At 34.6% G+C, this 12,284-nt stretch overlaps 1 protein-coding gene across 7 annotated transcripts in view; it reads left to right on the top strand.

Moving 5' to 3' along the window:
- CACNA2D1 (calcium voltage-gated channel auxiliary subunit alpha2delta 1) overlaps positions 1-12,284 on the top strand; it is a 504,876-nt gene that overhangs the window by 258,274 nt on the left and 234,318 nt on the right. For all 7 annotated transcript variants that reach the window (XM_065883782.1, XM_065883785.1, XM_065883783.1 and 4 more), the window contains exon 4: positions 1,507-1,566. In XM_065883782.1, the coding sequence (XP_065739854.1) occupies positions 1,507-1,566 (60 nt within the window). The remainder of the gene's footprint in view (positions 1-1,506; positions 1,567-12,284) is intronic.

Raw genomic sequence — 12,284 nt, 5'->3', positions numbered from 1 at the left:
TTCTTAACTTGAGATTTCCCACTAGGCAGTATTTTTTAGTCATTGGTAATACCTATGTATGAGTTTAGAAAAATGATTATAATATTAAAGAAGAGGGAATAAAAGCCAATACACTAATATAAAGCTAGTCGAAAGGGATGTTTCCATTCCCCAGTGTGGGCAAGACTTCCACATCAAGAGCACACACTGAAGTATATAGTTCATAGTGAAAGATCAAAAACGTGAATCAACAAACCACTATGAGATTATCCTTTTCTAAAACCTAACCTGATCATTTCTATCTCCTAATAAATGAGTTTAATACATTTATTATATTTACTGATATACTTGTCCCATTTTGCCTGCCTCCTAGCTGTGTGGGGGGCAGGCTACAGGTGAGCTCAGTACTCAAGGGACACAGTGTACAAATGGAATCTTAATTGTCCTTCATAGTTAGATAGCTGACATGTATATTTGCTTACTGTCTGCCAGGCACTGTTCTAAGCACTTTATATATAGTATCTCATTTCATCCTTTCAACAACCCATGAGGCAGATTTTGACATTATTCCTATTAGAAAAGGGGAGGAGAGACTTAACTTTTCCGAAGTTTGCACAGCTGGTATGCAGCAGGGTTGGTATTTAAACCCAGGCAGTCAGATTTCAAATCTGTTGTTAATCACTAAATGTTACTGTGTCTTGTGAAAGTTTAGCACACGGAGAATATGATAATAACACTGGAAAATACTAAGAGAGAACTCTAAAAACTATTAGACAAGGGGGAAAAAAAGAATTTATCCACAAAAAGTCATTAGCAGGCTGACAATAGGCATTTCATCTCTAGCTGAACCTAACGGAATAACATTTTAAAAGTGCTAAAGGAAAATAGGTCAGGCTAGAATTCTCCAATGACTTTGGCATATAAGAGTGAAGGGGAAATAAAGCCTTTTCAGATGTGTGGATTATGATTGTTTGTTACTCATGGGTATTTGAATAAACTCTTAAGAATGTACTTTAGCAAGGAGAAAATTATTACATTTTTGTGGCTTTTGGTAAAAAACTAAAAATGCTATTAAGAAGGTGCCTATATAGCACTTAGCACATATTTATTGATTCTCATTGTTATTTCATTTCCAGTTATATAGAAATATATGCTATAAGGATATTTATGAAAAGCAGTATTCTACTAGGATTAAAATAGTGATTAAAGCTTTTTTTAAAAAAAAACAAATGAAATGTTAGTCATTGACAGAAAGCACTGGAAGTGGACACTGCTGCCAGTGATGGCAGAGGTAGTAAACTTAATGGTATTCAAGAATACTATGCTATTTATATTACTGAAGAGTAAATATATATGTATCAACTTCAGTAAATTAAAGTATTAAATGATTTAGAATTTATGAATCACAAATAAGGAATCTCTTCTTTTTTATGTGTCTTAATAATTGATTTGAAAACCCAAGCACTATATAACAATTATGTATTCATGTGGTCATTTGAATTCTAAGATTTCTTGTTTTCTTTCCAGCGCCTGGCTTTGGAAGCCGAGAAAGTTCAAGCAGCCCACCAGTGGAGGGAGGATTTTGCAGTAAGGACCCTTTTTAACCACTTGATTTAATAAGTACATCGATGTTTTGTGTTTGGATAATTATGATTTCATTTAAAATATTTTTTTTAGTGATGGACTCTTAAGGTATTATGGGACCAAAAACAGCTAGCTGTACTTCGTTGCTTTAAAAAAATACTTTGAAATATTCTCATACTCAAAGGTATTTATAAAATTAATAACAGAAAAATAACATTAAATTATAGCATTTGAATAATCTTTATAGGTATTATGAATATACTAGTTGAAAAACAAGTGACATTTTTTAAGAAGTGACATGCATATTGTGGTCACTTTGACAGTGGGCAATGCAATTAAAGTTAGAACAGATGCATTAAAGCCTCTTAAAATTTAACTTGCTCCACATTAGTTAGAAGTTATCCTTCGTCTGCTCTGGCCTGCTTTTAGAAACGTCAGCTGATATTAACTTCTGCACCTATTTTTTTGATAAACTGCTTTTGTGCTCCAAGAGTCACTGGGCTAATTATACAAATTGCAGAAATTCTTCTTGTGATGAGTTCCTTCCCTCCTTCCTTCCTTCCTCCCTCCCTCCATCTCGTCTCTAGCTATCTGTTATATCTTCTTGCATCCATGGTACACAATGAAGAAGCCTGATCTTAATAGTTAAAATACTTCTGTTACATATTTGAATTGTATCATTTATAGTGAAAATCTCTTTAGTTTCTTTTCTTTTTTTTTAACATCTTTATTGGAGTATAATTGCTTTACAATGTTGTGTTTCTGCTATATAACAAAGTGAATCAGCTGTATGTATGCATATATCCCCATATCTCCTCCCTCCTGTGTCTCCCTCCCACCCTCCCTATCCCATCCCTCTAGGTGGTCACAAAGCACCGAGCTGATCTCCCTGTGCTACGCAGATGCTTCCCAGTAGCTATCTATTTTACGTTTGGTAGTGTATATATGTCCATGCCACTCTCTCACTTCGTCCCAGCTAACCCTTCCACCGCCCTGTGTCCTCAAGTCCATTCTGTATGTCTGCGTCTTTCTTCCTGTCCTGTCCCTAGGTTCTTTAGAACCTTTTTTTTTTAGATTCTCTCTCTCTCTATATATATATGTCAGCATACAATATTTGTTTTTCTCTTTCTGACTTACTTCACTCTGTATGACAGACTCTAGGTCCATCCACCTCAATACAAATAACTCAATTTTGTTTCTTTTTATGGCTCAATAGTATTCCGTTGTGTATATGTGCCACATCTTCTTTATCCATTCATCTGTTGATGGACACTTAGGTTGCTTCCATGTCCTGGCTATTGTAAATAGAGCTGTAGTGAACATTGTGGTACATGACTCTTTTTGAATTATGGTTTCCTCAGGGTATATGCCCAGTAGTGGGATTGCTGGGTCGTATGGTAGTTCTATTTTTAGTTTTTTGAGGAACCTCCATACTGTTCTCCATAGTGGCTGTATCAATTTACATTCCCACCAACAGTTCTTTAGTTTCTGATCAAAGAAAAATTCCAGACAGCTCATTTGGGGGATGTTAACCCCCCTCGCCCCATTTAAAATACGATTAGAATTTGAGTGACAGCTTGATAATGCTGTTCAATTGTCTTTGAATGTTTTGCAAGACATCTCAGATTTGAAGGTAAGAAAGTTGTGGTTCAATAGAACACTAAACTGAGGTTTAGGAGTTGACACTTTTACTTCGTGTTTATGTGATTTTATTGTCTATCAAAGGAAAATATGGAAAATGATACTTCATTCACTAATAATATAGGATAACAGTTAAATAGTATTTCATGCTTGATGATTCTGATATTATTTATTTTTACTGTCTTTTCCACAAATTTATATTTCTTAGGTAAAGTCTTAGTCTACTCAGTTGAGACTCTATTTGACTGTCAGTTTGATTCTTTCACCTGAATTGATCATATTGCTTGATTTGTTGGTATCATGTAGGTACTGGCTTAATCCACAATTGTTTGTTATAGGTACATTAAGAAAGATCAATATGTCTTCCATAATATATAAAGAAAAAATCAGTGATTAAGTTAAAAACACAACTTTTCTGAGTATATAGGACAAATTTTAAGCTCATCCAGTGAAGATTTTACAGTGCAGTTTGTTGCTGTTAGATGTAAGGAAAGTAAACCTGCATTTTTTTGTGTGTCTTGAACAGACCAAAAACAGCCCAAGTAATTTATCCCAATAAATATCCATTCGAGAACTAATAATTAGTGACATTTACTTTTCTTCTCCATCTTAGAGGTGGCATAGTAAAAGCAGTGTAAAGGCATAATAGTTGTGAAGTTAGATGTTGTATTTTGCCTAGTCTTGGTATATAAATTGGTGCTGTTTTAGTTTAAATCCTGAGTACTTCTGAGAATCCAAAAAATCATTAAGTTCATCAAATCAGATTGCATAGTATATAGATTCTATTGCTGTTTCAAAAAGCTTTTCTTGCATTAAGGGAATTTGGTAATATTTCATGTAGTCATTTATTGGTTGTATGTCTTTTCCAGCTTTCTAGGGAGAAATGATGTGTTAAAAGTAACTTTACAAATAGGAATGTAGTATATAAAGTTTCCTTTCCCAGATATATTGGCTCATTAACACTAAGTTAACATTTTGGCAGTGATTTATTTTTCCTTACAAAAGTAATGGGTGACCACTGTAGATGACACAGCAACTCTCAGTGTGTGCTAGCCATTACTCTATTTTACTGAATCCAAACCATCATCAATTGTAAGGGTAAGAAATAAAAAAAGAAGCTAATTAAATTGTGATGCACCAACAATTTTAAGCAGTATTCATATTTGTCGGATGTCAAAATGTGTAAAAATTTACCTTGAAACGTAACTCCTTTTATCTGTTCTCTCAGTGCCTATATCCAAACAGAAGTATTGCTAGGAAAAGTCATGCAAGAGGACAAATCAGTTCCACAATGACACAGATACCATTACTAGATCTTCTGTGGTTAAATAGAAAATACATTGTTTACCCAGTAAATGTTAGGAGTTCTTAGCAAATAGTCGTCACCGTGTGGGAGAATTCTTGAACAAATTCTGTTTTAAATTTCCCCTTAGGTCATCTCACAATTTATTTAGGACTTGTGAATGTACTGATTGACATTAGAAGAGACTGTTAAAGGGAAAACAAATTAGAGAACTTTAGAGTCCTGTCAACTCATTTCCCCAGTACCCTTCTTGATGGACTGTAAATGATGTTCACAGGACACATATCTGTCACAGTTTGCATGTTGACAATTGATATTTTCCCTAAAGCCTTTACAATAGCACTTCCTTTGAAATACCATAGGTGATAGACAGTTGAGATAGTAGTGATTTTATATTTGAAGAATAGAACCTGAAAGAAGATTGCCTTCAAATTCAAATAAGTAAATAGTGCAAAAATAAGCGACCCTTTTTCCCTTTTTCCTTGTTTCTTTTCTGATAAACTAGATGATGATTCAATTCGTATACATACAATAAGGTGAAACACATCCTTCAAGACCATAATAAAAATCAAATTCATGCATGGTTGGAAATTAGAAATCATCAACATTAAATGTCTCTTTATTTTGTGATTACATACAAAACAATCAGAAATTTTGTCAATATCTTAACCAAACATTTAAAAATGTTTAATTTGAAGTTAAATGCTGCCATACTCCCAAAGGTCCTTGTTTTAAACTTTATAAGCCTTTTATCTTTTAAGGCATTTAACTGTATGCATCAGTGCAATACTTCTTTAATGCCAACCTTTAATAATTTAACACTAGGATGATTTAGAAGGCAGAAATAATTTCCTAAAAGGTACATTAGCATTTCAAAATGAAATATAATATGCCGATTCTTCCCTCTAGTATAAGTAGGGAAGTTTCATTAACATTACTTAGGCAAAATGTTGATTAACATTCTGTACTCTGTAGTGTAGAGAAATCTCAAGAACAACAAGAACAAAAGGCAAAATACTAAAATGCTGGCAACAAGAAAGGGCTCCTGTAATTCACACTCTCCCTCAGCTCCACTCAATTCCCAACTGGATGTACAATTGAGGGAACAAAGGGCATACACTTTAAATGGATCAAGATTTATGCGGTCATGCATTTACAAGTTCAAGCCAATATTTGTAAATAAGCTGTGTCTACCAGCTGCCTTTCAGGTCTGCATGCAACTTACTGGCATTAAAGGGCACCTCTTATGTCACTTATGATGGACAAATTATTTTATAAAGGGCAGGTGGGAGAAGGAAAAAGGAGCTTGGAAAATTAATTGTTCTGCATAAAATAATTGCTATTATTTCTACTGAACAGATCTTTTCCAGTTGCTTTTGAAATCTCTTTTGATTGCATTGCAATGGTTGGTTAACTAAAGCAATTTTGTTTCCAACTAAGCCTGCGATATTAATTGTACATACACATGTATAAACATAAGGGGTGCCTAATTTGTATTTTAATAAGTAGGATCTTTATGTATGGCTTATTAGCATCAGCTTGTTATTGTGAATGCTGAGTACAGACAGTCTAGAAATTGGGCAGTAAATAAAACATTTAGGGAGCCTTTTTTAGCTCCAGCTTCACAGGGAAACTAAATTAGATGGTGGGAATTTTTCTAGTGAAGTTGAATGTTATTGAGTGTTAATCAGGCTAATTTAATTCTCCTAATTGAGTTTTAATTATATACATATATTTTTTAAAAATTACCTTACTCAAATCATATTTTGAAATGTTGCTTTAAAAGTTGTACTATGTAGAATTTTGTGTTTATATGAGTTAAATTAATAGGCACTGGCATTCTGTATTTTATTATTTCATCTATCCTAATCATTTCATGAAATAATATCACCTCTGTTGATTGCAGCACAAACAGTTGTGACTATGGGAACTATGAAATCATACTGTATTTATTTTGGTTACGATGTATAAAGAGAAACACTATTCTAAATTATAATTGTGCAGGTTCAGGGTACAGAAGTGCTGGCTTTTTAGGAATAAAAAGTGGGGAGTACTTACAGACAATGGAATATTATTCGGCACTAAAAAGAAATGATCTATCAAGCCATGAAAACACGTGGAGGAACCTAAAATGCATATTAACTAAATTAAAGAAGCCTATCTGAAAAGACTACATACGATATGATTCTAACTATGTGACAGTCTGGAAAAGGCAGAACTGTTGCTAAGGAAAAAAAAAAAAAGACAATCAACCCCAAATGGAGACACATATGCTAAGCCCCACATCACCAAACCATGACTTAACTTACAGGTTCAACTCTCCTAGAAATGGAATCTTAAACCAATTGGTCAGGAATTACCTGATGAGCCCTAGTTAGGAATCTGCCTGATAGACCCCTGCCATCCTCTAAAGGACAGTAACCTTGCAATAACCAGCCTGCCTTTTTTGCCTAGTACAATTTCCTTTTCCCCACTCTCTTCTGCTGTAAAAGTCTTTCATTTTTACAGTTCCTCAGAGCTCCTTTCTATCTGATAGATTGGATGCTGCCTGATTCAAATTGATTTTTGCTCAAATAAACTCTTAAAATTAAAAAAAAAAAAGTAGGGGGGAGCGGCATTTTCTTAATGAATGAATGAATTTAATAGATTATCAAAATGATTTTAGTCTCTAGCTGGATTTAGTCTTTCTTAGTTTCTACATTTGGTTGAATTGTCCTTTTGGAATCAAGAGCTTACATATTATGCAACAGTTCTTATGTAGAGAAACAATCAATTTTTTACTACTACTTTTTTTAAAGAGTTTTGTCAGTTTCTCCTCATCATCAAGATAGATGAAAAGGAGCCACAATGCAAAACTGATTTACCCTCAAATTGTGGGAAACCATTTTAGTGGAAAAGAGCCAGGCAAATTCATGGTACCATATTCTTTTTGCTTACACATACATATAAATGCCCATGGTAAGAGCATTATAAGATAGAAGAGTAGAAAATAGTAACCGTGGGCTTTAAATGATTAATTATCCTGGATGATAACCCCTCTCTTTTGTTTCTTATGTTGAATAAAAGAAGAAGCAAAATATTTATCCAGTAATTACCTAGCCAATAATCTTGGTTTTATTTTTAATAATGTTTAATATGTTCTAATGATCTTCCTGTTCTCAGTATTATTTCTTTTAAAACGAAGGTCACATGATAGCACATGATGATACATTAGAACTCCCTAAGTAAGACCTCATGACAGCATGTCCTGGGATAATGCAAACTTAGATCTAATTGGAGCTGGGTAAATTTCTTTCTTTCTTTTTTGTCCCGCTCTCAGGAAGGTAGAGAAGAGTTAGAAAGGGCAGGCATCTCTAACTTGGGAAATGGGGAGGTGGATGGGGTCTTTATGTTTTTCAAGTCTAATCTGCTGCCTCAGTGTCCTGGTATTGAGCTGATGAAAACATTGTTAAATTATTGGGAGATTCCAGGAATTGCTGCCAATATTCAAAAATTGTAGCCATGAAGAACACACAAATATCAATACCTCATTGATATTTAAGCTACAGTTATTTATTGCCATCTGCAGGTATCAAATTGTAGTTGTCACAAGAGAGCTTTTGAACTTAGGTATTTCATTAACCTTTCTATAACTTGAGCTACATTTAATTAAAATTTTTGGACACCACTTATTTGCATTAAGGTGGGGTTTACTATATTAAAAATGTCTCAACCACAAAAGAAATAAAAAGATGAAGAAAAATGTATAAGCATTAAAAATTACTGCATAGTTTACAAAGATTTGCTCTATAAACTTTTGTCCACTTCATTTCCTTATTTAAAAATCTTCAGTTACTTTCCATTTAGCATAAATGATATACAGGCCCTTCATGATCTGGCCCCATCTTATTTTTCATACATTTCTACTGGAACATTTCCCCAGCAGCTATTACCATTCTCCTGAAATTCTGAGTCCCAAACAGAGTAAATTATTTGATGGTTCCCTAAAACAATATTCTTTCCTTCATCCTCAGACCTTTTGATAATCTCTGCATAGAAATCTCTCTCATCTCTCCCCAATTTCCTTTTGGCTTTGATCCACCAATCTTGGATTTGTTGTCTGTTTTATATGGCCCTCTAATGTCCAGTATATATTCATACTCAAGTACGTACTCCCTGTATAATTTTCCTTTTTCCACATTTTTTCAGCACTAAAATGTAAACTTCCTGGGGATAAGAACTTTGGCTAAAGCATTACTAAAAAAACTGTAGTCTAGTACAATGCATAATAGACATAATAGTACAATGCAGTAGCCTATAAGTAATTTTTAAACTAAAAATAGTTACTTTTAGTGCTGAGGTATCTATTTTTATTCTAAACATTTATTGTCAATTTTACTGGAGAAATAATAAAAAAGACTTGGTTTAAACTGTACTTTTTAAAAGTCTGAATATATTTGCCCATAGCTGTGACATAGTTACAGAACACTGGGCTTGGAGTTATGCAAATCTATACTTCAAATGTTGGCTTGGCCACTAACTTGCAATGCAATTTTAGAAAAATAACAGTCTTTTGAATATCAGTTTATGTAAAAACTCTTAGTTCTGTAGTCTCCACCAGCATAATTATTTTTTGAAGATGCTCTGTGCTTTCCCTATTTCCCTATGAAGGAAGATATTTTCTAGAAACCTTGTGGTATGTCTCAGGTGTTCACAGACAGGTTGATACAAGTCCCTGGATGGCTGTTTGCCTAGTCCAGCAAGTATCTGCCAGCTCCCATGACTGTGGTGCTCAATTTGCTGTCATTGCTCCAGTGAAAGAATACCACTCTGCTCAGGCTGCTGTCAACTGGTGCATCCCAAACTGCAAAGCACTTCAACTTGAGTCATAGTGTAGTCTGTGCAGAAAGAAGGGTGAATGACCCTACTTCCAGCCATAGATTTTTTTTCAAACCTAGATAAATCATATTTTAATGTACTATTTAAAAAAGTCAAAGTTCATAAGAAAATCCACAGTGAACAAAATATTAAATTTATTTTTCTTTAAAAACATTTCATTTTGATAAGAACACAACATGAGACCTACCCTCTTAACAAAGTGTAGAATACATTATTATTGACTACAAGCACAATGTTGTACAGTAGATCTCCACAGCTATTTATCTTGTGTTGCTTAGTTGAAATGTTATGCCTGTTGATTACTAACTCTCATTTCTCCCTCCTCCCCAGCCCCTGGTAACCACCATCCAGTCTTTGATTTTATTGACTATTTTAGGTAACTCATGTAAGTGGAATCATGCAGTATTTGTCCTTCTGTGTCTGCCTTATTTCACTTAGCTTAATGTCCTTGAAGTCCGTGCATATTGTATTGTAGAATCATCTACTTTTTAGAGGCTGAACAATATCGTATTGTATGTATATACCACATTTTTTAATGTCCATTCATCTGTAGCTTGTCTCCACATCTTAGCTACTGTGAATAAGGGTACAATGAAAATGGGAGTGTTAATAATATTTCTTCCAGATCCTGATTTTAAGTCTTTTGGATATATATCCAGAAGTGGGATTGCTGGATTATATAGCAGTTCTCGTCTTAACTTTCTCGAGAAACCATACTGTTTTGTGTAGCTACACCATTTTGGATTCTCAGCAACAGTGTACAAGAGTTCCAGTTTCTCTACATCCTTGCCAATGCTTGTTGGTTGTCTGATGGATGAAAGACTTAAAGGTAAAACCTGAAACTCTAAGACCTCTAGACCAAAACATAGAGGAAAAGTTTCATGACATTGTTCTTAGCAATGATTTTATGGATATGATACCAAAGCATAGGCAACAAAACCAAAACGAAACAAGTGGCACTATATAAAACTAAAAAGCTTCTGCACAGCAAAGGGAACAATCAGCAGAGTGCAAGGCAACCATGTATCTGATAAGGGGTTAATCTCCAAAATGTATAAGGAACCCATACAACCCATTAACAAAAATTACAACCCTAGACAGTTTTAATCACCAGACTCTGAAGCTAGTTCTCATATTCTCATTTATTTAATTCTTCTCCCAAAGAAGGCAGAAACACCTTTCCTTAGGAGCTGGTTCTCATATTCTCATTTATTTAATTCTTCTCCCAAAGAAGGCAGAAACACCTTTCCTTAGACAGTTTTAATCACCAGACTCTGAAGCTAGTTCTCATATTCTCATTTATTTAATTCTTCTCCCAAAGAAGGCAGAAACACCTTTCCTTAGGAGTTTGTGAGGAGACTTATTTTTTACCTTATCCTCATTTCATTAGTGTCCCTGTGAACACTTGTTTATGTTTTTTTCCCTTTTTTAGGAAAGTCAGTCAGCTTCCAGCAAATGAATGCATGAAAATAGATTTCTGATAATTTTTCGGCTTTAATCCTGTATTGTCATAGCTCATGTTCAGCCTGGAAGGCTTCTATTGGAAGACCTCATACATTTGTATTTCCAAAAAGTTTTTTGAAATTAAGTGAGATAGTTTATGGGAATATACTTGGCACTTTGAAAGGTCTTAAAAAATGATAATTTTAATAGAGGAGATGCTATCTCCTAGATTTGTTTCTTTTGAGAAGTTGAAATACTGCTTTTTAATGATTAAGTGTAGCTGGTTATACCTTCTCAAGAAGGAAAATATACATTGCACATAATAGGCATTGGATGAATGCTTTTTGAATTGACTTAAACCCATTTTACTTACATTCCATTTATGTATTAAGACTGCATTGATGAAGAATGACTATATTTGGAAGTGACAAGTACTCAGCATGAGACTAACAAAATTTTTTGTTCTTATCGATGTTTGTCTTTATGTCTGTATGAAGTTCTGGTTTACTCGGTGCCTAAAACAGCCCTGGAAGATCTTTGCAGAAACAAATCAAAACAAAACAGCTGTATCTAAAGAGATCTTTAGGGAGTACAGACACTAATGCATATTTTTATTTACTGTAGATCCTTTAGGACTGAGCCCTGGGGCAATAACTCTATTCTCAGAGATAATTTTTATCTTCCGAATAACATTAGATGTTGGAATAATTTCAACTTGATGGAATTATGTTAATGGCTTTGTTCCTATTGCTATGGGAAAGAGAATGTTTTAGGAATTGAAGAACTGGCCTAGAGAGCTTTTTTCCTAAAGGATTGATACCATAGTGAAGAAACTTGGAGCTTTAAAATAAAGCAACAAAGTGTAAGATGCAGGCAATTAAGGTAGGTCATGGGGTTTAGTCACTAGTAGGATACATTTTGACTTTGGGAGATACCTAGGAGAATTGACCATGAGAACTGAGGGCTTAGTACACTAATTTCAGTAGAGGGATATTATATGTCCAGAATATAGGAAAGCTGTGGAAACAAGGGTCTGGATAATATTGAGAGTGTGGATATTGCAATCAAAAGCTTAGTCAAAAAAAATAAGTCTTGGGCTTCCCTGGTGGTGCAGTGGTTGAGAATCCGCCTGCTGATGCAGGGGACAAGGGTTCGTGCCCCGGTCCGGGAAGATCCCACATAACGCGGAGCCGCTAGGCCCGCGAGCCACGGCCGCTGAGCCTGCGCGTCCGGAGCCCGTGCTCCGCAACGGGAGAGGCCACAGCAGTGAGAGGCCCGCGTACCGCAAAAAAAAAAAAATTCTCTAAGTAGATGGAAGACATTTTTAAGAGGTCTCTGATTTAAACTTATAGGTTAAAGAAAAAAGAGACAAGAAAACCTAGAGAATATTCATCTACAAGTTTAAAAAAGTATGTAACTAGACTTGAGTGCTGGACCTTATTACATATGATAAAAA

Source organism: Phocoena phocoena, chromosome 9 (assembly GCF_963924675.1).
Source record: "Phocoena phocoena chromosome 9, mPhoPho1.1, whole genome shotgun sequence".
Taxonomy (NCBI): Eukaryota; Metazoa; Chordata; class Mammalia; order Artiodactyla; family Phocoenidae; genus Phocoena; species Phocoena phocoena.
Note: the sequence above shows the minus strand (reverse complement) of the source record. Positions and strands in the feature narration are given on the sequence as shown.